The 23749-nt window shown below is 36.8% G+C and overlaps 2 protein-coding genes across 8 annotated transcripts in view; both read left to right on the forward strand.

Moving 5' to 3' along the window:
- The window catches only part of LOC123514802, a 39983-nt gene extending 25137 nt beyond the window's left edge, over positions 1 to 14846 (forward strand). For 4 of the 6 annotated variants that reach the window (XM_045272989.1, XM_045272992.1, XM_045272994.1 and 1 more), the window contains exons 12-24: positions 636 to 851; positions 1235 to 1352; positions 2228 to 2431; positions 3465 to 3632; positions 3739 to 3918; positions 4032 to 4240; positions 4537 to 4592; positions 4985 to 5101; positions 5294 to 5521; positions 6230 to 6368; positions 6995 to 7182; positions 7376 to 7595; positions 10300 to 14846. In XM_045272989.1, the coding sequence (XP_045128924.1) occupies positions 636 to 851; positions 1235 to 1352; positions 2228 to 2431; positions 3465 to 3632; positions 3739 to 3918; positions 4032 to 4240; positions 4537 to 4592; positions 4985 to 5101; positions 5294 to 5521; positions 6230 to 6368; positions 6995 to 7182; positions 7376 to 7595; positions 10300 to 12198 (3942 nt within the window). In that variant the 3' untranslated portion in view covers positions 12199 to 14846. The remainder of the gene's footprint in view (positions 1 to 635; positions 852 to 1234; positions 1353 to 2227; positions 2432 to 3464; positions 3633 to 3738; positions 3919 to 4031; positions 4241 to 4536; positions 4593 to 4984; positions 5102 to 5293; positions 5522 to 6229; positions 6369 to 6994; positions 7183 to 7375; positions 7596 to 10299) is intronic. The other 2 variants (XM_045272991.1, XM_045272993.1) reach the window with 1 other exon arrangement.
- An 818-nt stretch (positions 14847 to 15664) lies between these two features.
- LOC123515081 overlaps positions 15665 to 23749 on the forward strand; it is a 35515-nt gene continuing 27430 nt past the window's right edge. The window contains exons 1-2 of one of the 2 annotated variants that reach the window (XM_045273496.1): positions 15665 to 15685; positions 22163 to 22307. The gene's annotated coding sequence lies outside the window, so the exon portion shown is untranslated. The other variant, XM_045273495.1, reaches the window with a different exon arrangement.

Here is a 23749-nt window from a genome sequence, read left to right on the forward strand (position 1 = left end):
ATATCTTTAACTGTGTGTGTGTGTGTGTGTGCACACACACGTGTGCATGTGTATCTTGCATTTCGATATTGTGGCTGCCAGATAGTGCCAGATCAACCAAGTAGATTAGGTCCAGGATGGTCAGGCCAACCTGTGTGTATCTATTGATTCAGAGATTGTTTCTCCTGTCTAGCAACAGGTCACAACTTCCAACTTATACCATTTGCAAGGTGAACAGAGGTAACACTGTAAGTCTGCCTAAACTTCTAGCCTGACCCAGGATTCAAACCTGGGCTCTCCCAATTGTGAGTCAGGCGCATTATCCACCTTGCTATCAGACTTGTGAACAAATTGCTTGCTAACATGATGGCATTGCCCTGGCTATCACTCTTCTTGCCAGGGTTTATGCTGTGATCATAAAACTAAAGCTTTTTTATTGATGAGCAAGATGAGCAAACAGTTATTCTGAATCATAAGGAGAATGCAGTATGTGATGCATAAAAGTCTTAATGTTATCTTCACATATAGCTGTAGTGATAACTTAAAGCTCTCTCCGAGAGGGTATAAGTGATGCCATGAGTCCAGCACTTGATCCTATTTTTTGGAATAATACTTTGCTAGATGTAGAATAGATAAAGTCATTTTTCTCTTTGCAGGGTGATAAACCAAGATATATTCCTGGCAAGGTATGCCTGTGTACCAATTGTGGTATATTAAGCGAGGATTTATTCCAGTGCTTAAGATGTAAGCATAAGTTACCTATGCAAACTCTCCCAGAGCCTCCCACCACCACAGCAGGCTCTAAGACTACCACTTGTGATTCTGTGACCATGACAAGCAAGGGGATCACTGTAGCACATATGACAAAGCAGGTAATCTTACATTTTTTATGTAAACTTCAATTGATTCAATTAAAATTCAATTAATCGATATGATTTTTATATGTACTTATGACAGATGCTTCTGACTTTGAATAGATGATTGTTATTACAAAAAATGGCTCACAAAACCTTTGTTAGAAACATTACTGATAGTCCTGGAAATATGTTTCATTATGTGCAAATTCTTAAGTCTTTTATCTCTGCTGAAGAAGTGCATAATGCTAGGTGTTGATATTTGTTTATTTACCTTTGAATGTATTATTTAGTTTATTAATCTCTTGTGAATATATATAGTATGTTTTAAATTAAAAACTACACACAAAAATATGCATGGTTTTGAACATGCTGATCCATAGCACAAAAATTTACTTCAGGAATTCTATGGAAAGACAGGTGGTGGGAATAGAAGACCAGAGAAAAAGATTGTAAACCCAGCCAACAATAAAGCCAAAGCAAAAGGACGAGGAAAAGGGAAAGCTCCAGAGGAACCTGGTGAGTTTGTCAAATGTTTCCCATTATCATCCTGAATTTCATATTTGTATTTTAGTTGAAATGTATCTATTTGTCTTGTGTAATTTTCACAGCAATAAAATTAAATTTCAGGATAAAGATAGCATTCAGCATGAAATGATTAAGGACTATATTTGTTAATTATATCTATATTTTGCCTTGTTTGTCTGGAAGGCAAGATTACCCATTTTCTGCTCCTTTCAGGAAGAGATTGTCATAATTTCATTTCTCACTTTTTATACCTATCAACTCCTCTCCTCTGAGTGGCAGTCCCCAGGTCCTGAGATTGCCAGATCTTTTATGTCAACTTTATAACCTTTCCTTTGCATTGATTTTCTCTCTCTCTCTCTCTCTCTCTCTCTCTCTCTCTCTCTCTCTCTCTCTCTCTCTCTCTCTCTCTCTCTCTCTCTCTCTCTCTCTCTCTCTCTCTCTCTCTCTCTCACACACACATTTGGTGTGGAGCAAATGAGAGTAATAAGTAGAGTGCAGCTGCAAAGGCAACTAAATTTATTTCACTTGGGAGACCTTTCAGGTTCCCACCTACACCAGGCTAGACATGGAAAAGGGTATGGATCTGTTATGGTGTCGGTCACTAATATTGAGAGACTAGCAATGATGTGCAAGTGATTCTTCTGCAGTGTGATCAGTAAAGATCTTCACTTGTGTAGAAGCTAAGAGGTTAAGATATGAAGGAATATAAGTAGGTGTAATGAATGCAAATGTGTGATTATGATGTGTAGTATCAATTGTCGTATTTGGGGTATGGCAACCTAATATAGTAATGATCAGAATTTGGTTGTTATTCTATTGATTCTGTATATTTAAGATGTGTATCTTCATAAATTACTTTTCTCCAGTAATCTTGACCCTGTCGTCTGATGAAGATGAAGATAAACCAGGGGGGGGATCAGGTCCATCAGCAAGTGGCATATCTGGTTCTCCACAACCTGGAAGTCACACAGGGGCCCATCTTGAACCCGTCAATCACAAGGAGCCCATTATTACTGCAGATATGGAGGATTTAGAGGAGCCTGAGAAAAGTGACAGTGGTGCTGTAACAGGTAGGTTCATATGAATTAATTCATTGCCCAATAGCCAATAAACTTTTGGACAATTCCAGTGCTAGCAATAAGATATGGAAGTTTTAAGGATCAAAGATATCAATCAAGTTATAGACTAATTACAATGTACCATGTTGTGCACATACAGTGAAACCTTGGTTCTCAAACTTGATTTGTTCCTGAATGCCCATTGAAATCCAAAATGTTCAGAAATTGAAACTATTGTCCCCATAGAAAATCTCTTCCCAGTTACCTGTCCAACTTGTCCTCTTGGCTTATAACTTAAGTAGTTTCTCATTGCCAAGGTGGCTGCTCCACATCTTCAACTCAGAGATTATTTATCAAGATAGGAGGTATTGAATTACCTTAGTGACACAAAACTCATCAGAAGATAGTGTTTAGACCATACAGGTTTAGTGAAGCCTTATAGAGTGACACAGGAGCAACCCACTTATTGTTGATATAGTGATCATGATATAGATATCATGTTACTTTGAAAATGTAGGTATGTAGTAATAATGGCATTGTGAGGCATCAAGGGAACCACAGATGGCTTAGGATTAGTCCCGAGTTAACTAAGAACTATATGTTTACATTGAGACTCTTCAATGGGAACACTTTTACCTTATTTCAAGAATTGAATTACTGTCTCATCCATTATGTCTTCTAAATACATGCAAGTTATAGAAATACTTAATATAACTATAGATTGATAACAAATAGCTTTTGCTTTGTACAAACCCTTAGTATTTGAAATCAAGTAACTATGTGTGAGAACCAAATTATCATAAGGCAACCAAAATCATTGCGAGTCAAAAAGTTTTCTTTAAAAACCAATTTCTTTTTATAGGGAAGCATTCATTAACCAAGAATCCACTGTGATGTAATGCATCAGGATTTCTTGATGAATACATTTATCCTTACAGCACATGAGCCAGCATCTTAAGATAATGAAAAGTTACATCTTTTACTTGGTCAGATCAGGTATCTATTGATCTAGTTTATTGATATTTGTGCTTCTCTTACCTCTCAGGTGGAGGTATACCAGATATACAGAGTCTCAATGATGGCACTCTGAAGGGACCCTATACTTCACTACAATGCAGGAGTCTTAGGATTGGCTCCTACAAAGTCATGCCCAAAGAAAGGGTGCTTATAGTGCCCCAAGGCCTACGTATTGAAGTTCCTCCTATCGCTGAAGGCAAGTTTGGTGCAAGAAACTTTTTATTCTGTTAAATTGATTGTAACTTGTATTTTTGTTATATAGTTTTTAAGTTGTGTGATTAAAATCAATTTTTTTTCTCCAGATTCTTCAGCATCAGTGACATTTGACATTCCAGTGAAGAGTGTTGTAAAGATTTTGGTTCACTTTGGAAGATCTTTGCCAGTATTCTTCATATATGTCAAACCTTCAACAGCTGTAAATATAAGGAGACTGCTCAAAATGACGGATAGAAATGGATATTATTTTGATCCTTGCAGTCATGGTAAGTTATCTTTTTAAAGATGTACCCATTCCATAATATCAGTAATTCCAATAGTTAAACTATGAATTATTTTCAGCTATATCCTAATATACTTTCATTTCTTTCTTCTTCAGATGAATCACAGAAACGTATTACCATCTTGCCGGACAGATTGACTGAAGAAAATAAGAATCTAGTAAAAGAAGTTTTTGGTCCCTCAAATTTACTGAACAATTGTGGAGCAGCCACTGGCACATCATCTTCAAGTGAACTTGTTAATGTATTAGAGGAACTGGATCACAAGGAAGCAAATGAGATTCTTCTTAGAGCATCATCAGCTAAGGTGGGTAAGAGAGTTGAGTATATCAATGCTGTAATGGGAAAAAATTATTTTGTCCATGCAAGTGAACAAAGTAAATGATAACCATACTGTTTTAGAGAAATTTTTCTCAAAATATAGTATGAAAGTTTTATAATCTTGAATATGCTTCATATTTTTTTCATCTGTTCTGTTGAGCAGTTTCAATTTAATTTGTGCATATTCTCTTGATATCATATGTGGACATTATTGTCTTTGTCTGCAAGATATACTTTGATGGTTCAGGTGATCTTGTATAATTTCTGATATAAATTTTCTAGGTCCAGAATCTAGTCAAGAAACCAACAACTACACCAGCTACCTGTGAATCAAAGCTGTAAGTATTCTCTCTCTCTCTCTCTCTCTCTCTCTCTCTCTCTCTCTCTCTCTCTCTCTCTCTCTCTCTCTCTCTCTCTCTCTCTCTCTCTCTCTCTCTCTCTCTCTCTCTCTCTCTCTCTCTCTCTCTCTCTCTCTCTCTCTAAGGGATGTGAAAGGAACTGGTGAGATTAACTGTTGTGAAAGTAATGAAACCATTTGGAAAGTATATAGGTAATAGGCAATAAGAATTATCATTGCAGATTAGTTAGTAAGGCTGACATGATTGATAGTTTTTTTTATTATTGGTGTGAGATACAAGAACTTCATAAAATTTCCCTATGATAGTAGCATTTCATGATCATGATTTCTATCTTCTCATATGTATAATGTAAATTATCTTTTTATCTGCAGATTGTTGATATATCCTCCACCACCACAAAAAGGAGGAATATCCATATCAACAGATGATTATTGCTGTCTGGAGGAAGAACAGTTCTTGAATGATGTCATTCTTGACTTTTATCTAAAGTTAGTAGTGTGTACATTTTTTTCTGATTACAATTTTTTTTTTTTTTTTTTTTTTACTCCAGATTGTTACCAAAGGTGTGATAGAGTATAGGACTGATAAAGGGCAAAAGGAGAAGAATGATATAAAACATGAATTTGCACTACTATTACTTTTCAGTGACAATTGCAATTTACATTTGGTTATTTCAACAGATGGTTACTTCAAAGCAAGCTTTCAGAAATACATCGTCAGCACACCCATGTGTTTTCTACATTTTTCTACAAACGCCTGACATCCAAACCTAAGAAACGGAGACTGAATGCCCCTGAAGATGATCCTAAGCTGTCTGCGGCAGAAAAAAGACATGCTAGAGTCAAGTCCTGGACCAAAAATGTTGACATTTTCTCTAAGGATTTCATTATTATTCCCATCAATGAACAGTAAGTTCAGAATTCATGTGTACTCTTAGGTTGAACTTTGTATAAGTTTTCTTAAGTATGATACTCATAAAATGAACTGTGCAAGCAAAGTATTTTTGGGGATTTTCTTTTATAAATTTTATCTTATTTGTGTGAAAATTTCATAAATTAATCAAAATTGGCTATGCTGAGTCTTTCCCTCTATCCACATTGTTCATTGTTTTTATGTGGATGTAGTTACTACTAAACTCAATAATATGTACATTTTGTGTTTATGTGTAAATTACAATTTGCAATTTGTATTCAATTTCCATGATTAGAAAATTTCAAACTTTTTGTTTTAAATTTCAGTTTGTCAAGAAATGATAAGGAGCCTAATATGTATGATGCATAAGGAAGATGGAGACTGTTTATGTTGGTGTAGTTAAAAATTGAAGTTTTCAACACATTTTTGGGTGAATGTGTGTGTCATAATGGGATCAAAATGCCTGGCTGTGAATAAAGCATAAAGATTACATTAACTATTCTTAATGGTGCAGTAGTATTTTGGCAGCTTCCTTGGTGGTGATCTCACAGTTTCAGGTTTTTTATGTTTACAGGAGGTGTGCTGTCTAGTTGAATTTTGTGTTGGATAAAATATTATTTTATCTTTGGAACTTGAAAGGTGGTGAAGAAACTCTCACTTAAAAGAATTTTTTTATATAAGTATATGATGTTTTCTCTTTCCAGTGCTCATTGGTTCCTTGCGATTATATGCTTTCCGGGTTTGAGTGGTCCTGTAAGGATATCAGATGGTCAGCCTGTTCCGGTTTTAGCTCCTGATAAACCCAAGAGGCGTAGATCCTCTCGACCTAAGAATAGAATTGAGGTGAGTTTTGCAGTATACTAACAAGTGTATTAGCTTTGTGTGTATCTTAGTAAATGTACCTTTTTCAATGGTTGTATGTTGCAGTAGACATTTATTCCAGTGTAGTAAGACAAAACCCCCAAAAAGCTAATTAGATGCAGACTCACTTGATATGAATGCATAAATATTTAGGAAAAATTGTTGTAGCATTTTGTTAGACCTAAGCTCCTGGGGGTGTATGGTGTAGTACAGTGGTCTGTGAGACTAATCCTTTCCATCCTGTGTGTGTGTGTGTGTGATGCCTTGCCTGGGCTGGTCCCTATGCAATTTGATTATTTTTTATTTATTTGATTTATTTATTCTGTTTATTTATTATTTTGTTTATATATTTGTTTTACTTTATATATATATATATATATATATATATATATATATATATATATATATATATATATATATATATATGTATATTGTTTATTTTATTTATTTATTTATATTCATTTACTTATTTATTTATTTTGTTTAGTTTTTATTTATTTTTTATGCATTTTTATTATTTTTTTATGCATTTTTTTATTAATTAATTAATTAATTAATTTATTTATTTATTTTGTTTATTTATTTATTTATTTTTTTGGTTACTGCAGATTCCTATTATTGATGATGGTGAGTGGAGTGATAGAGATGAAGCAGAAGGAGAGGAAGATGAACTAGAAGAGGATGAAGAAGAGGAAGAAGAATCTCAGGCAAAGAAAAGCAAAGGAGAGGAACCTGATAATGAAGGCGAAACACAAGCTACAAAACATGATTCACCACCTCCACCATCCATTAAGCAGTAAGTTTTCCATGGTTTGCTGCATTTAGTGTTTGGCAGTATTATGTATTATGATGATAAATATCTTGGCTGAGACAACCTTAAAGAAGCAAAGAAAAGACAAGATTCTTCTAGTCTCATTGAAGGAGTAATGTAGAAATCATGAGTGAAATTTTAGATTTCATAGATATTTTGAAATTGCTTTTCTTTTCAGGCCATGTATCTTGATATTTGACTCTCTAACTGGAGCAAATCGAGCACGAATTGTTGCCACTCTCCGAGACTACCTAACTGTGGAACATAAAGTCAGGAAAGGAACAGAGAAGCTCTTCACACGGGACACAATGAAAGGAGCTTGTCCTCGAGTCCCACAACAGATGAACTATTCTGACTGTGGTGTCTATACTCTCCAGTTTGCTGAGAGCTTCTTTGAGGTAAGATGATATTACAATAAGCTGCATTATTCAGTAGTGCTTCATACACGTCATTGCACTATACGAGCAGTTATTTTGTACTGATTTAAATCTTGTGTAGATAACTAGTAAGGCAACTCTCTCTCTAATGACCTCCCCAGCCTTGCCCTCAGTATTAACATCAAGTAAATGTAACTTATTCATTATTTATTTTGAACTAGTATACCATCAAAATCTGCAACATACAGTAGTCTCTATCTTTTCTTTCAAGATCTACCTCCAGCTGCCATATAAGTCCTAATTTACACACACACACACACACACACACACACACACACACACACACACACACACACACACACACACACACACACACACACACACACACACACACACACACACACACTCACACACACACAGTGGTTAGAGCGCTGGCTTCACAAGCCAGAGGATCGGGGTTCGATTCCCCGGCCGGGTGGAGATATTTGGGTGTGTCTCCTTTCACGTATAGCCCCTGTTCACCTAGCAGTGAGTAGGTATGGGATGTAAATCGAGGAGTTGTGACCTTGTTGTCCCGGTGTGTGGTGTGTGCCTGGTCTCAGGCCTATCCAAAGATCGGAAATAATGAGCTCTGAGCTCGTTTCGTAGGGTAACGTCTTGCTGTCTTGTTAGAGACTGCAGCAGATCATACAGTGAAACACACACACACACACACACACACACACACACACACACACACACACACACACACACACACACACACACACACACACACACACACACACACACACACACACACACACACACACACACACACACACACACACACACACACACACACACACACACACACACACATAATTTAGATCATGTGTTTGGGAGAAGATACAGTCTCTCTTGCCAGCCACACCACATTTATTTCACAGTCTTCTATGTATCAAGACCTAACACCAAACCTGATTTACTTCTGCTCCATAATAGTGTCATCTTATCTCAGCTTTAGCAGGCAGCTTTAGCTAATGGAACCATAAGTTCCATCTTCATTACATAGAGAATATTTAATCCTGTGAAGCAGTGTTATAGAATCTATCCATTATCATATCAGCAGTCACATATGAGGTAACCCAGATAAAGCATCACACATTCATACAATCATCATTCACATTCACTCCTGTCTGACTCAGGTAGGATATTTTCACTGGTTAGGTTAAAGATCCTTCCCAGTCCACCAATTAAAGTCAACTCTTAATTAATGCCAGGTTTATGTTCTTGGAGGTGTCATGTTATTCAAACATAATTTTCCCATAGAAAACAATGGTAATGTAGGGTGTTACATTCTTGGCCACTGGGAAGGTCTGCCTATTTTAGGGATTTTGTTGCTCAAACCTTAAAAAAAAAAACTATTAATACATCACTGAGTCATTTTAGTAGCTCTGATTGTACGCAACATGCTCTCCCTCAGTCCTATTACATGGACAATCATGGTGGTCTTTTCTCCCCTAGCTTAGCAATCTAACACTTACAATTTCTTTTCAATGGTCAGTCTTCCTTAATTTCTTGGAATCACTTTCCTCTGAGGGACACTTGGATGCCATAGTATAGGACACAAGGTGAAAATGCAGAGAAACAATTACTTAATGCGGATTAGCTCCAGACTGAGGAGTGAGATCTCATGTATACATTTATGTCACAAAATAACATTTCTATTAACATTTTGCAAGCCTTTCCGCCAAGAAAAAATTGTTTTTTGATGCACAAAGTGAAATCTTGCAGGGAACGTGGTAAAGGAAACAGGTGATGAGGAACCATTTGTAATTGGCTGGGGCCACTTCTTGTTGTAACTGCCTTTACCTTGTCCATTGCTTTCACCACAATATTATTGTTTCTGCCTCTTTATTGCTTGCTATAATACATAATACCTTTGTATTCATCATGTGTATGAACCCAAAGGTATTATGACCATTATAGGGTGGAAAAAAAAGAAAATATTGTGGTGAAAGCAGTGGACAAGGTAAAGAGGATCACAAGAAGAAGTGGCTGCTGCTAATTACAAATGGCTCTTCATCTACTTTCTTTTCCATGTTCCATGCAAAATTTCACTTAGTGCATCACAAAACAATCTTCCTGGTAGTAATGCTTGTAAAATGCTACATAATGTATATGTGAGACAGTAACACCTCGAGAGATGGTTTTACCGATAACCTGCTAGCAATCTCGTTACCATGGCAACAATGTCTCCCTGTGTGTTCGTGGATGCCATTTCGCAGCCAAAAGTTGCTCTGCTCATTGTTAAGTTTCTTGGATACTGGACCGGTGCAGTTCCCATCAGGAGCAGTGTGGAGTGTGCGTGATGTTGTAAAGTTGAGTTAACCCACGTTATTTAATCATATCTACTTAAATATCAAGTCGCTTTAAATCAAAATTGTGTTATTTATACTCACATTAGTTTTGAGTTGACTGTACTTTTCCTGTTCTCTTCACTGTTTTTCATCTATTGTAACTCTTTGTGTCCAATGTATTTATTTTACATTATATCAGCCAAATACTTGAATGTTGAGGTAACTGATCTTGAAAGGAAAAAGTTTAGTAAAGAGGCAGTGGTGGCATCATTCTCTGCATAATGATCAAAATGTTTTATATTTACTACATAGGACAGAAGTTCAGATAATAAATGCATGTAACCTAAGAGCACATGTAAAAGTAACATAACATGTTTTCTTTTCAGGAACCCATAAAGGATTACACATTCCCAATCCGTTCTCTGACTGAGTGGTTTCCTCAGGAACTAGTGAGAGGGAAACGGGAAGCCATTGCCAAATTAATTGCCAACTTGATGGAACAGCACAATCCAAACCACAGCTCAATAACTTTGCCTGACATATACTTTTCCTCTGACAAAAAGGAAAAGGGTGGAACAAACATGCCGCACATTCCAGTAACCTCTGAGCCTCAGGATAGTAGTGCTTCATCAAACACCACATTAAACAAGATAGTCAACACCTCAGCACAGAATACTGTTCCAGGGCAAGACATTTCTAAGCCTTCAAATAATTTGGGTAGTGATAGTGATGGTGGAACATCTAAGGAGCAAAGCAATGCAAAATTAATTAGTTTTCCTCCAAATACTATAATTGAAGGTAAATTTAAAGATGGAGAAATTAGGGTTTATCATAACAAGGAAGGAAATCCTCTAACAAAACCAGTTTTGACCAAAACAGTACAGAAACCTGTTTCTGTTAAATCCATTCCGCTCTGCATTGCTAAATCAGATCAATCATTTTCTGTATGTGCTGGTCAGATAAATGTTAAGAAATTTCAGAAAACAAATGTTTCCCCTGTTGAGAGAAACATAACTGTGCAAAAGTTAGGAACTTCCACTCCTTTGGAAACACATGTTCAAGTTAACACTATGAAAAGACAATGTGTGGTAGAAAGTGATGAATCTCTTTTCCCTGTGAGAGTTGACAAAAAAAGAGTTCCTATTAAAGATGTTAATTTGCCACAAGCCCATGGGTCTCTCATAGCCACAGAAACTGTTATATCTGCTTCAAGTAATTCTGGTTTAGGTTTGATAAAGGCTGTGTACAATGGTGATTCAAATGATGGATTGCAGGTAGATACTAAGAGTGAAAAAATGAATTTAAATGGAAACTGTCTTAAGCAAGCAGCCACAGATTTTAGTGGTGTGAAAAGTTTGTTAAATTCTGATGTGAATGGAATTCATACGCAGGTTGTGAATGAAAGCCCCATAAATGACAAACTGAAGTGTCATAAAAATAACTCGGATGTAGTAAATGGTGGAGATGAAACTGTTGTTAAAAGCATTGGCAATGAGGTTGTACAGGTAGTCACTACCTCACAGCCAACTCATTCATCTGTCTTACCAAAGCTCTCTTATATACAAACTACTAATGTTGCTGGAATGTCCTCATCAAAATTGTTAAATACAGTACCTACTAATGTATCAGTCCAACAAGATACTCATAACTCTAGTGTTGTCTTTTCATCTGCAAGTCCTGCAAAATCAGCTATGCAGGCATCCTGTACAAATACACAGTCAAAAATTGTGAATTCATCAATGATGCTAAACAGTGCCACTGCTTTTAACGTAGATGAAACACAATCCATGGATCAGTTAAAAACTGTAGAAGCTTCAAGAAAAAAAATTATTATAGATGATGAAGTTCTTCTTATCATGAATCCAAGTCCTACTCAGGGAGGACACAAGATGGAATCTGAAGCTGTACCAGTCAAGCAGCAAAATCACTTTGATCATGAAGAGAGAGATTTTATGAATACTGGGGAAACCATAGAAGTGATGCCACCAAAGTCTGTTGCCACTCAACAACTCTCCAAGTCGGTTACAACTTTACAACCAAGTTCGCCACTTCGTCGGGTTGGAGGAGAGTACTCTCCTACCACATTAGCTGTTCCGCCTGGTTCCTCTTCACCATCCCAGGCTGGTTCTGGTACACCAGCTGTATTTAGGTTCAGTGAACGTGGCACTTCATCAGGAAGGACTATTGCTCCTCCAAAGAGATACCTTGATGATGAAGATGAAATTTTTCCAAAGAAACGTAGAGATAAACCATCTCAAGGAAAGGTACGAAATATTGTTAGATAGGATATTTCTATTTTAGGAATGTTTTAAAAATGGTTTAATTTTTTTCGTGTGATGACTTAACCAATCTGTTCTCAAGAGAATTTCATCTGCCTCTAGTATTTGATTCTTTTGGTTTATTGTTTGTTATTATGAAGACAAATTCAGTTTCAGTTTTATATTGTTCTTATTGGCTTGGCAACTAACAAATATTGGTGAGGTTCTAGCCAAATTTCATCTCTACAGAACATTATAGAATCAGTGACAAGAATAAGATTATAACATACAAAGGCAGAATTGTTTTTTGAATTACAAATAATAGTATATTGGTAATCTGCACATCTCTTTTAGGATCCTATAATTAAAGCAAAAGTTAGTGAACATTGCCACTTCCCTGTCATCCTAACATGTCCGCTCTAGAACCATCCCTGAAGGTATTCAGCTTGATATTTTCTTTCTAACTATAAGCAACAGTTAAATACTGGCCTCACTAGAAATGGAAATTGTATTGATGAAACAATTATGTTTTCAACAATATTCTTACAAGATATTTGAAGGATTCCAACTTTACTTCTCTATTTACAGACATCATAAAATATGAGAATCCACATCCAATGTCTTTATACATTTTGTACTGTAAAATATTTTGATATTGGTACTAAATTTGATATATTTCTTTATTAATTACAGTTAAATATAAGTGGTACCTTGGTATACGTCCTTAATCCGTTTCAGATCCTTGAACTTTATCAGACAGGATGTGTGCCTAACAAATTTTTCTTGCAAGCAATAAAGAGAAAATTATTTATCCATTCCCTTAAAAACAATCTTATTGCTATTGACATATACAGAACATTGATGGAGTTGTATAACATATTTCAGACACTGCTTAATATGAAAATACATGCAGTATTTGATCATGTACAGACACATGGGCACATAAAATGCAACTGTGTTTAAACAGGGCATATTTTTTTTTTTTTTTTTTTTTTTTTTTTTTAGAATGTAGTGTTTAAAGCAGCTGGTGATACAGCTGAATGAATAGCAAGCAATCAGAATAGTAAAAATATCTTACATGTTTGCAGTAATAAACAGAGCTAATGACCTAGTTACAGTTAAGGCAAAGAATGCAGCCTATCTGCTGAAATGTCAACAAGATACTTAGCATGTTACTAACAAGACCGTGTTTTCATTTCCAACATTTTCTTACATCATATTATGATTGGAAAATACACAGCACATTTACTTATATGCAGTGATGTAAATCTTCAGGTGTACTGGTGAAGAAAATTTCAAAATTAAATTTACTGGACAATTTGCATTCACATGTAAGATCCAGTGTTATACTTTCAGCCATTTTGTATATGCTGTTGAATATGGTAAATACAAAAGCAATTAAATACAATGTATGAAATCTTACCTCTTTTTACCTTGCTGTCAAGCAAGGGTAGCATGAAGTGTTGTGACTCATTTTGATCCATACAAGTTCTAGAATACATGTCTTATTCCAAACAAAGGTATACTAAGCAAATTTCTTTGTATCCAAACAGGACGTATGCCAAGCTGAACTTAACTATTCCAAAGTGTATGTTCACTGAGGTACCACTGTATGTTACACTTATAGTTCCTTCAGGTATTTGTACATATGAACAAGTTATGTCATTTTGTATGAAGAGAAGTCAGAATAACCTGCTGTCACATAGGACTATCTCTAGAGGTATTTTTTAAGTCTGCTATGTTAGCAGTCATATTTATAAACATATCCACTGATGTTTTGTCTGAAGATTAAAGTGAAAATGCCTATGTACTGTCTTTTAAGGGTTGTATATTTATATGAAAAGTTTTGCATTCAAAAAAGTATTGCTCAGGAAAGTCAGTGACAAAACATAATATGCAGTGGTTAGTTTCAGTTATGTAAATATTGAAATACTATGTACAAACTTTGTTTTTTATTTATGAATGTTAATTATGTGTATCTGAGGTTCACTGCTTCTCTTGTGGAATGAATGAAGTAATTTAATGTATTGATTTGGATTAGGGATGCTGAACATGCATGTCATATATTGATTGTCAAAGATTGTGGAGGAAATTATTCTTCATAGAATCTCTTGGCAAATAGTGTATGTGTCATTGTTATAATTTACACAAGGGGAAACTATTGGGAAAAGCCCCCAAAAGGGCACTACAAATGTAATGTTATTGCAAATCTGTGATGAGAAATTTGTGTGACCAGAAATATTTCATTATTAATATTTATACTTGTGATTAGAAATTCTTAGAAATTTTTAAGTGGCATTATTTATATGAAATATTTGTTTATTTTTAAACTTTTGTTTCTTGTTACTCATGTCATCACTGTTAAATCTAAAATATGTATGTTATTGAAAGTTTAAGATCTCTTATGTGAACATTTGCTATGCAGTAAAATTAGAATTTTAAATGAAAATGTAGCTTTGGATTCTTTATGCATGACTGAAAGATATTTAAATTTTGCTCTAAGTTGTTTATGCTGTTAAATCATGATCATTGGAAAAAAATGTTTCCGGTCACTCAGACTTTCAAAAAAATTGTAAGAAAACCTTCGCCCCATTAGAGGGGGTTTCTCCATTTATTTTGTAAGTAAACCTGCTGTAAGAATGCAATTACTTCATAATAAATAATATTTTTCTGTATGTGGTCTGTTGTATGCAATGCATACAAACCAGAAAATACTTTATCTAAACTCATTACTTTTATTTTAGGGAACCAGCACTTTTTTTATTCTGCATAAAAGAAGAAAAAAAACTGATTTTCTGTCAGTTTCTTGAGGGAACTCTAACCCCTTCAATACTAGGACACATTTTTACCTTCAGATATGTATACCATTAGACCATTCTATTGATATTAACAAGGATCTATGGAGGTCCGAAGATTAATGGCCATAGTCTTCACTATTTTCTCTCAAACATGAGTCTCTGAAGCTGTATAAAATCATGAAACAGTAAGCAGAGTGAATATGGAAATGCGGCATGGTACGGAAGGGATTAATAGGAATGGCCACCTGTGTGGATTTGACCAATATATATATATATATATATATATATATATATATATATATATATATATATATATATATATATATATATATATATCTGCTGTCGGATCTACTCCTGTGAATACATGTGGAACGTAATGTGAAAGCTTGCTGCATGTCTTCTCCCTGAAAACAAAACTTGACTACTCAATCACCTTGATTGTTCGATCCTCACCTTTTTTTTTTTTTTTTTTTTTTTTTTCCCACTAGCAGAACGCCCTAAGTGGTAGTCTCATTGTTCTAAATCAGTTTCAAAGCCCTCTTTCTCTTATTCACACAGTACTTAATTGATACTATCTTACACACACACCGTATTCTCATATAAGATTATTTGACTGAAGTAAGGTTCCCTCATCACTAGTAGTCACGTGATTCATGTTTCGATTTGCTGGGCGAGGCGACGCGGAGCAGTGTAACGTGGGCTACAGCTGAGAGCAGGTGAATGCACGCGACTCTAGCAACACTGGGAAAGGAAAATGTTTCGTGCTCACGATTCTTCTTAATTATGGTGAAAGAAAACCTCTTATAACATTCCGTACGACACGAATTGGATGGAAAAGCAGAGTATTTAAAGATATTAAGTATCGTGTTACGGGAAGAGTTACTGGTTGCACGTGTTCCGCTGTTCCTATGTTCTCGGTGGTACTTCTACAGTGTGTGCGGTCTGACTGGTTCTACTGACTACTTAGTGACAGCTGAATTTCAAAAATGTAAACACTGATGTATAATCAAGGAAGTAGCTACACATAAGTCATCTCGTGTCCAGGTATGTCGACTTATCCGTATTAATTGTCATCTTTAAAACTTTGGCTGTCAACACTAGGCAATTTTCAAAGGCCACAAAAGATTAGTCTCACAAATTATTTTTTTTTCTAATAGTTGATACAAAATGTTTGTAAAACTTACTAGCGTCATGAAGACGTGCTTGGAAAAACCCATTAGCGACCATTATCTGAAAACACCGAAACGTTAAAGAATACAGTGTCAGGTTTCGCCATAGGAGTCACCCAGTAGCCGAAAGAGGGAGCTGCGAGACGAACAACACAAATGATGACACCATTCACTCATGTACTACTTCGCTTTACTATCATTCATCAAAGTAGAACGACTGCCTCACTTGTATGGGAACTTGGTAAGTGGCTGCCCAATCAGACTAGGCTACCGGTAAATTCATGGGAGTATAATGAGCAGAGTCAGCCTAATGTCAAAAAATTAAGCCGACTCACTATTGGTCCACTGCTGCTCTTACAGCCATATTCAGAAACGCCTTGCTCTTTCACCACGATTTCTAGACAGTTTCTCCTTATGATCAACTATAAATATTACTAATCCATCACCAGAACAATATAAATACCCTTAAAAACATGAGTACCTTCAACTAAAGCCTTTAGAAATAGTCGTCGTGAGAGATCAAAGCGTTTCTGAATACGGGTCTTATCCTCGATCCTTACACTCAAAACATTACCAACCAGCTGAACATTCGAAGTACAGTACATAGAAGCGCCCTGGTACCGCTCCTTATTTTGTGTTTCATGTTCATGTTTCAAGGCCGCCAACCATGTATGTGACTAAAAGATTCTTGATAATTGTCGTATGCCGTGCCTTGAAAATTTATACAGTAAATCCCACGTACAATTTAGATTATACAGTGTTTTTCAGCTTCGGTGGACTTGGGTGAGAGGTGGAAATCTTTGGGGATATAAGTGGACCAGATCACGTAAATATACATGTGAATATTGATAAAGGAGAAATAAACTGTATACCAGATAAAAGATGGTCAGAAAGTAGATATTTCCTGGTATACTATTAATCAACCAAGATGGATCTTAAATACAATAATTACATATTTCCATATTGCTTATTGACTACATGTTAAATTCTCTCTCTCTCTCTCTCTCTCTCTCTCTCTCTCTCTCTCTCTCTCTCTCTCTCTCTCTCTCTCTCTCTCTCTCTCTCTCTCCAAAATCCCACTTTGTAACTGACTGCTTCAATTTTTTTCTTTTTCTTTTTATTGTCAGTCGTCTTGCACGCAACTTCCAGCTACACTTTACAATAACAAAACTGTGATTTGCGAGCTGACATACTACCTCGTCTTGTGCCACATTCATTCACGCTCCCTTCTCATAGAAAGCATCGTCACACTCGCAATGTCACGGCAGGATACGGTCCTCACAAACATCTGCTCAGCCCAACATTAAGAATGGTTTAAATGTAGGTAGTGTGGAAGAAGGGAGGTATAAATATAATGTGATGTAAAATAAGTTATGTTACAAGCATTACTGAAAGATTTCCATACTTATTGTTGTTGTGTAACCGGTGGAAAAATTCTTTATTCCTGCACTCCCTCCTGTAACAGTGATTATCCTCTGTTGCTACATAGAACTGTATGGATGTAAAAAGCAAACGCAGCAAATGTAGATACTCATAAAAAGAAAACACGAGTAAATAGCGTTGCTGCAAAATCAGAGCCATAACAGTGAGTGTCATGGATCTCGTGCAGACCACATTCTTATTTTCAAGGCTGGAAAGGAAAACTACTGATCTTTAACATCACACACACACACACACACACACACACACACACACACACACACACACACACACACACACACACACACACACACTACCAGAAGAATGGTCTATGAGCTCTGAGCTCTCTCCGTAATGGGGAAGACTGGCTGGGTAACCAGCAGACGACCGAGGTGAATTACACATGTATATATTTTCATTATACAGAGGACCTTCTCCTCCGCAACCCACCCACCCACCCACCCACCCACACACACACACACACACACACACACACACACACACACACACACACTACACCGCGTAGTGTAGTGGTTAGCACGCTCGACTCTCAATCGAGAGGGCCGGGTTCGAGTCCTGGGAAGCGGCGAAGCAAATGGGCAAGCCTCTTAATGTGTAGCCCCTGTTCACCTAGCAGTAAATAGGTATGGAATGTAACTCGAGGGGTTGTGGCCTCGCTTTCCCGGTGTGTGTTGTGTGTGATGTGGTCTCAGTCCTACCCGAAGATCGGTCTATGAGCTCTGAGCTCGCTCCGTAAAGGGGAAGACTGGCTGGGTGACCAGCAGACGATCGAGGTGAATTACACAACACACACACACACACACACACACACACACACACACTCCACATGTACTCATTACGTCAGCCATTACCCGGTAACCTCATTCTGGACCTCTGCGTCAGATCTCAATGTCTTTTTTTTTTTTTTTTTTTTTTTTTTTTTCTGCTGTACTGTGACATCTGCTACTCATGTCGCCCAAATGTTGCCTCTTACCAACGTTGTAAACACAGAGATATTCTTGAATGCTTTAGCGTCTTGACTACTTACAGTAAACTCTAGCGGAAGTTGATTGAGGCTTTTAAGTACTCTTTTGTGATTTTAGTGATAATTAAATAAGAATCAAATATCTTCAATAAGAAAAGAAAAAAAATATACAGTCATGAGAACCCAATTAATCGTGTCTGTGGGCGATGAAAATTGCCCTTATGAGAGCCGAAAAGTGATTAGAAATACGAGATCTTATTTCTAGAAGAAGCAACAGGCTGTTTATCTCCCTCTCCTCTTCCACTTCTACCTTCGCTTGACAAATGTGTTCCACCGCCAGGCTGTGCTCGTGGCTGCCCAGCTATGTAGGGCATCGACTACTTGCCATGGTCAGGCGCAAGTAAGCACCCAAGAATGAAATATTAAGAGAAGCAAACAGTACTACTACGTTCATGCAATTTTTTCATCGCGCTTTTTGTGTCATGCCGTTTAGTTAGTATCAGGGTTAGTTTAGTTCTGTGTGTCTAACTTTGAATACTGGTTTCTATTCTGTGATATATAATCTAAGCAGTATAAACAATAACTGTTCTTTCTCTGGAAAATAAATCATACAAAAGAAATTATATATTAAAAAGCAAAAAGGAAATGGAAATATGTAAGAATGCATTGAACACCCTTGAAAGATAAACAGATGTTCGATATGTCTTTTACTTACTTACAATCCAATATTAATCATCATCATCATCATCATTTCACCCTTGGCTCTTAAAACAACGTCTTCGAAAAAAAAAAAACTGCTACCAGATTTCTCAAAGTCTAAAGGTATCTTGTTACGAGTCTTACTTTACACACTACATCAGGACACAGAGTCAGGACAACGTTGACAGCCACGACAAACTGCTATCTGAAACTCTTCTGCGACGCACATCCACTACTTTGAAAAGCCTCTTGTTGAAATGACATTGGTCTTTTACAATGATTTTTTCTTCTTTCTTATGCTTCCAGAGTCAGATGAAAAGGAATATTCCTACATTATTAAAAGGGTATATACTTTTGAGGATATGGTTATCATCTTTATAGCTTTTGAAAATTATCGCATTGAGAGAAAAAGCGTTTCTGTATACGGGCCAGCATCTCACCAAGCAGCGAGCGGAACACAAAGAGTTCGGCTCCCTGTGTGGTGTGGGTGTGCACGCTGTCCGGTGAGTAGCGTAGAAACTGACGCCTCATAGATCGATCACTACCTGTGTGGCGTCCTCTAGCCCTGGGCCACACTACTCGCCCCATCCATCACAGTCACAGAAGCATTGCCGGGTCTGGGGCTCCAAGCTTGCGTTTAATAAGCGTACTGATCGTAAGTGACCTAGATGATGCACCGTCAATACCATTCTCCCTATCAACAAATGTACAATGTTGCTTTATGTTGTCAGAAAGGTGAATGAAGATGAATATATCGACTGATCGTTTACCTATAATAGTGTATGATAAAACTATAAAAACACTTTAAATTTGAATGTGTTCGAGGCGGGATATGGGTTGACTGATAGTGTTGTGGCGGGCGAGGCTCTCCTAAGTGGTGTTGTGAGGGTCTACAAGTATCTTTCCTTCCTCGGCCGTCTGCTCCGTCGTCACCACTTCCTGCTGCCAAGGTGATGCTGGCCGTGTGGAACATTGATTTATTTATCTATTTTATTTACTTATTTATATTTTATTTTATTTATCAATTCATTTGCTTATTATTATTATTATTATTATTATTATTATTATTATTATTATTTTATTTTTTATTCATTCTATTTTTTCTTAATTTATTTTTATTTATTTATTTATTTATTTATTTATTTTATTTATTTATTTATTTATTTTATTTATTTATTTATTTATTTATTTATTTATTTTTTTTTTTTTTTTTTGCTGGAGTTTGATGTCGGCGATCACAATGGCACCGATAATTTCCATGATGTTTAATTTTAATGATTTGTCTCTATTGCTAAGGTGCTATTTTACTACTTTTTTTTCGTTTTCTTTTACGCGCAACAGCTTATGTTATCGTTGGGCAACATATAAGACTTAATCATTAGATCAGTAAGCACACGCTCAGTACTTTCCTTGTGATTCATCTATAAAGTCATCATTGTCTTTTAAATATTCAAAGTGTTATAATTACTCACATGAGACAATTTTCTTGCATTGCTGCGTCTCGTGACCCAAAGTGTTGGAGTGGATAAGGAATAATTTAGCTGACACGACCTACTCCCCTCTCAGCCCTCGGCAAACTACAAGGGTACAGAATATAGAGGCTAATAATTATGCCGTGGAGTAATTTCATACGATGTAATTTTGCTAGTCTAATGACTTCTTTATAGAATATTTTCTGGGTGAGTTGAGTCGTGCAGCAGCGGTAAGATATTGAGTGCTAAGTACAGAGGCGTACAAGCAATGACGGTGCGAAAAAAGGATCTTATTTTTTTTATATAACAATTATATATAACAGTTTTATTTGGCCATAGGTTTGATTATGTCAGTCTTTACACCTTGTTAGAAAAAATCCAACAAACTGCAGAATTCATCCGTGCCAACTTACCAAACGCCAATTCTTTCAAATCTATCATCTCATTTAGGGCTGGTCTTAGTATGAGCAATACTAATCACTTAACATTGTCTTCAATTTAGTTTGAAAACGGTACGGTTAGTTTATATATATATATATATATATATATATATATATATATATATATATATATATATATATATATATATATTAATTATTTTTCACAACAACCAAATGTCTTGTACCCATTCTGTTGTGTGGGAATGCTAGCATGAGCCTAACTGTAAGCATCACGCGATAGAGAAATTCCTCCTTGGCAAAAATGCAGATTAGGGGGATGCAGAATATAATCCTGCTCAGCACCTTTGTAGATTAGAGTCGCCCTTGTCCCGCTCCCATTTCACGTTCCTCGCATAGTAGTGAAAGAGTTCCTGCAATTTGAACAACCGTCTAGGACGCTTTTCTTCATATGCCTCTCACATCAACGACTTCCACATACATATTCCTCATTTTCCTTCTGCATGTCCTCAGAGATGGTTAATGAGGTTTTCAATAGTGTTCCTTCTGTAAATGATGTATAAATCTTACCAATGTGTCACTAGAATCATAAAAGTACATCATTAAAAACCTGGTTAACTTTAAATGTATGTAGTAATGGAGGTGCGTCCAAAGGTATTTCAGAATATGAGTCCTGTTACAAAATGCGACTCCCAGCCACCACACGTCATTTTCTCGAGCCTACGTGACTCTTGCCCATCACTTTCCATCTCCAAACAGCCTCGTCTGCTTCCACAGTACAGGAAGGTGTGATTTGGCCTCTGAATTCTATCATCCATATTTTTCCCTAGATCACAGACACAGAGCCTTGGTTGTATATCCTGCGGCTGCTTTAGCGCCTGATGGAGGTAGAGGGAGGGACATGCCTGGCTCTTAGGAGTGTGGGTGAGGGTGTAGGACTGACGGAGTGACAATTTTGCTTGTGTATTTTTTTTTTTTATTATTCTATGATGTCTTCAGTTGTAGTTTCCCTCCCTTCATTATTATTATTATCATTATTGTTATCTGGCAGCACAATGGTAATGACATCTGGCGAGGGTGATGGCGGCGGACAGTGCAGCCAGCTCGGCGAGGGAGGCTGAGGAGGACGACGGGATTCAAGTTTTCTCCCCCCTCCTACCCTCACACGCGCCCCGAGTGACCTGCAGCAGTTACCGGTGAGTCTTGACAGTCTTTCTTGAAGGAGGCCACGGTAATCTGCCATCATGTTACTTATTCTGTTTATCCAGTTTGATTATCTTTCTTTTTTAACATTTTGTTAAATCATCTTATCTTACTTATGTCTTTGATTTACCGGTGAATAGTTATCTTGTGTATTCTTTTTCCTTTATTGGTTTACGTGCATTGCTGGTTAGTTTGTTGATTTGTTAAAGTGATTTGATGTACGCACCTTTTCAACTATCCATATAATGTACGTATGCATTTATTCTGACTCGACTAACAGCAGTCCTCGGAATTTTGTTATAAGCGACATTAACCGCTTCAGTACCAGGACGCATTTTTATCATGAATTCTTGGTATGATTAGACCTTTTTTTTTTTTTTTTTTTTTTTTTTTTTACATTAGGAAGGATCTATGGAGGTCAGAAGATTAACAGCCAGACTCTTCCCTACCTATTTCAATCCCCACAAAATTTTCTGAAGCTGTATAAAATCATCATATAGTAAGCACAATAAATGTGAAAACGCGTCCTGGTACTAAAGGGGTTAAATTCTCTCTTGAAATGCACCAAAAACAAGGCTGGTTGGCGCCTAGTGGGAGCGTCTCTAGCGTGCGATCCTTAATATTATATTGTCGCGTCAAGTCGGCTATTAAGCAACAGGTGCCACTGAAACGCCCCATTCCTTGCTAACACTGCGCCTCTCTTTCTAGAACCTCACTGCCATGCTTCAGAAGCTCGCTGTGCTGCCCCTCGTGCCAGGAGCATGTCGTGATTGTGTATTGTTATCAGAACTTGAGGAATAAGGCGGGAGAAAGCTATTTGGCGATCTATATAGTTGTGAGAGGTGTGGGGAGAGAGGGGAAAGAGGCCTGCACATAATGTTACTGGAGTAGTGGGTTGGGGGGGGAGGGCATGTTGCGTGGGCAGCCTGAAGGTCAAGGTTGAGTCGCACGGAACTGTCGGTCTTGCGTCGATAAGTCTGCCATGCACACTTCTCATGCCACACACACTCCTACCACAGCCTTACTTACTGTCTCCTGTCCTCCCCCGGCTGCTGTCCATCACTTGTTTCATAATCACACACCAAGAAATTATGTATGTATATGATTCTCCTTCACTCTAAAGGTGGTGTTAGATTTTCAAACATTACATTTTTTTTCTGATCTTCCAAGACGCAATATCCGACTCCTTGATTGTGAGCGGAGTTATATTTCAAGCTCAAGCTCAAGGACGATGAGTAAATAAATATTGTAGAAATAATAGTGTTGAGATACGATGGTAATCTGAGGAAGAAAATGAAGGAGTCATATCAAGTGTGTGGCGGAAGATTAACTACACAGAGGGGAGGAGGGAGTGAGTAAGTGAGGAAGTGTTAGGTGATAGGTGCTGAAGTAAAAAATGGTCTTACCTGTGAGGATCGAGGTCACGGAGAACACC

This window comes from Portunus trituberculatus, chromosome 38 (genome assembly GCF_017591435.1).
Source record: "Portunus trituberculatus isolate SZX2019 chromosome 38, ASM1759143v1, whole genome shotgun sequence".
Lineage (NCBI taxonomy): Eukaryota > Metazoa > Arthropoda > Malacostraca > Decapoda > Portunidae > Portunus > Portunus trituberculatus.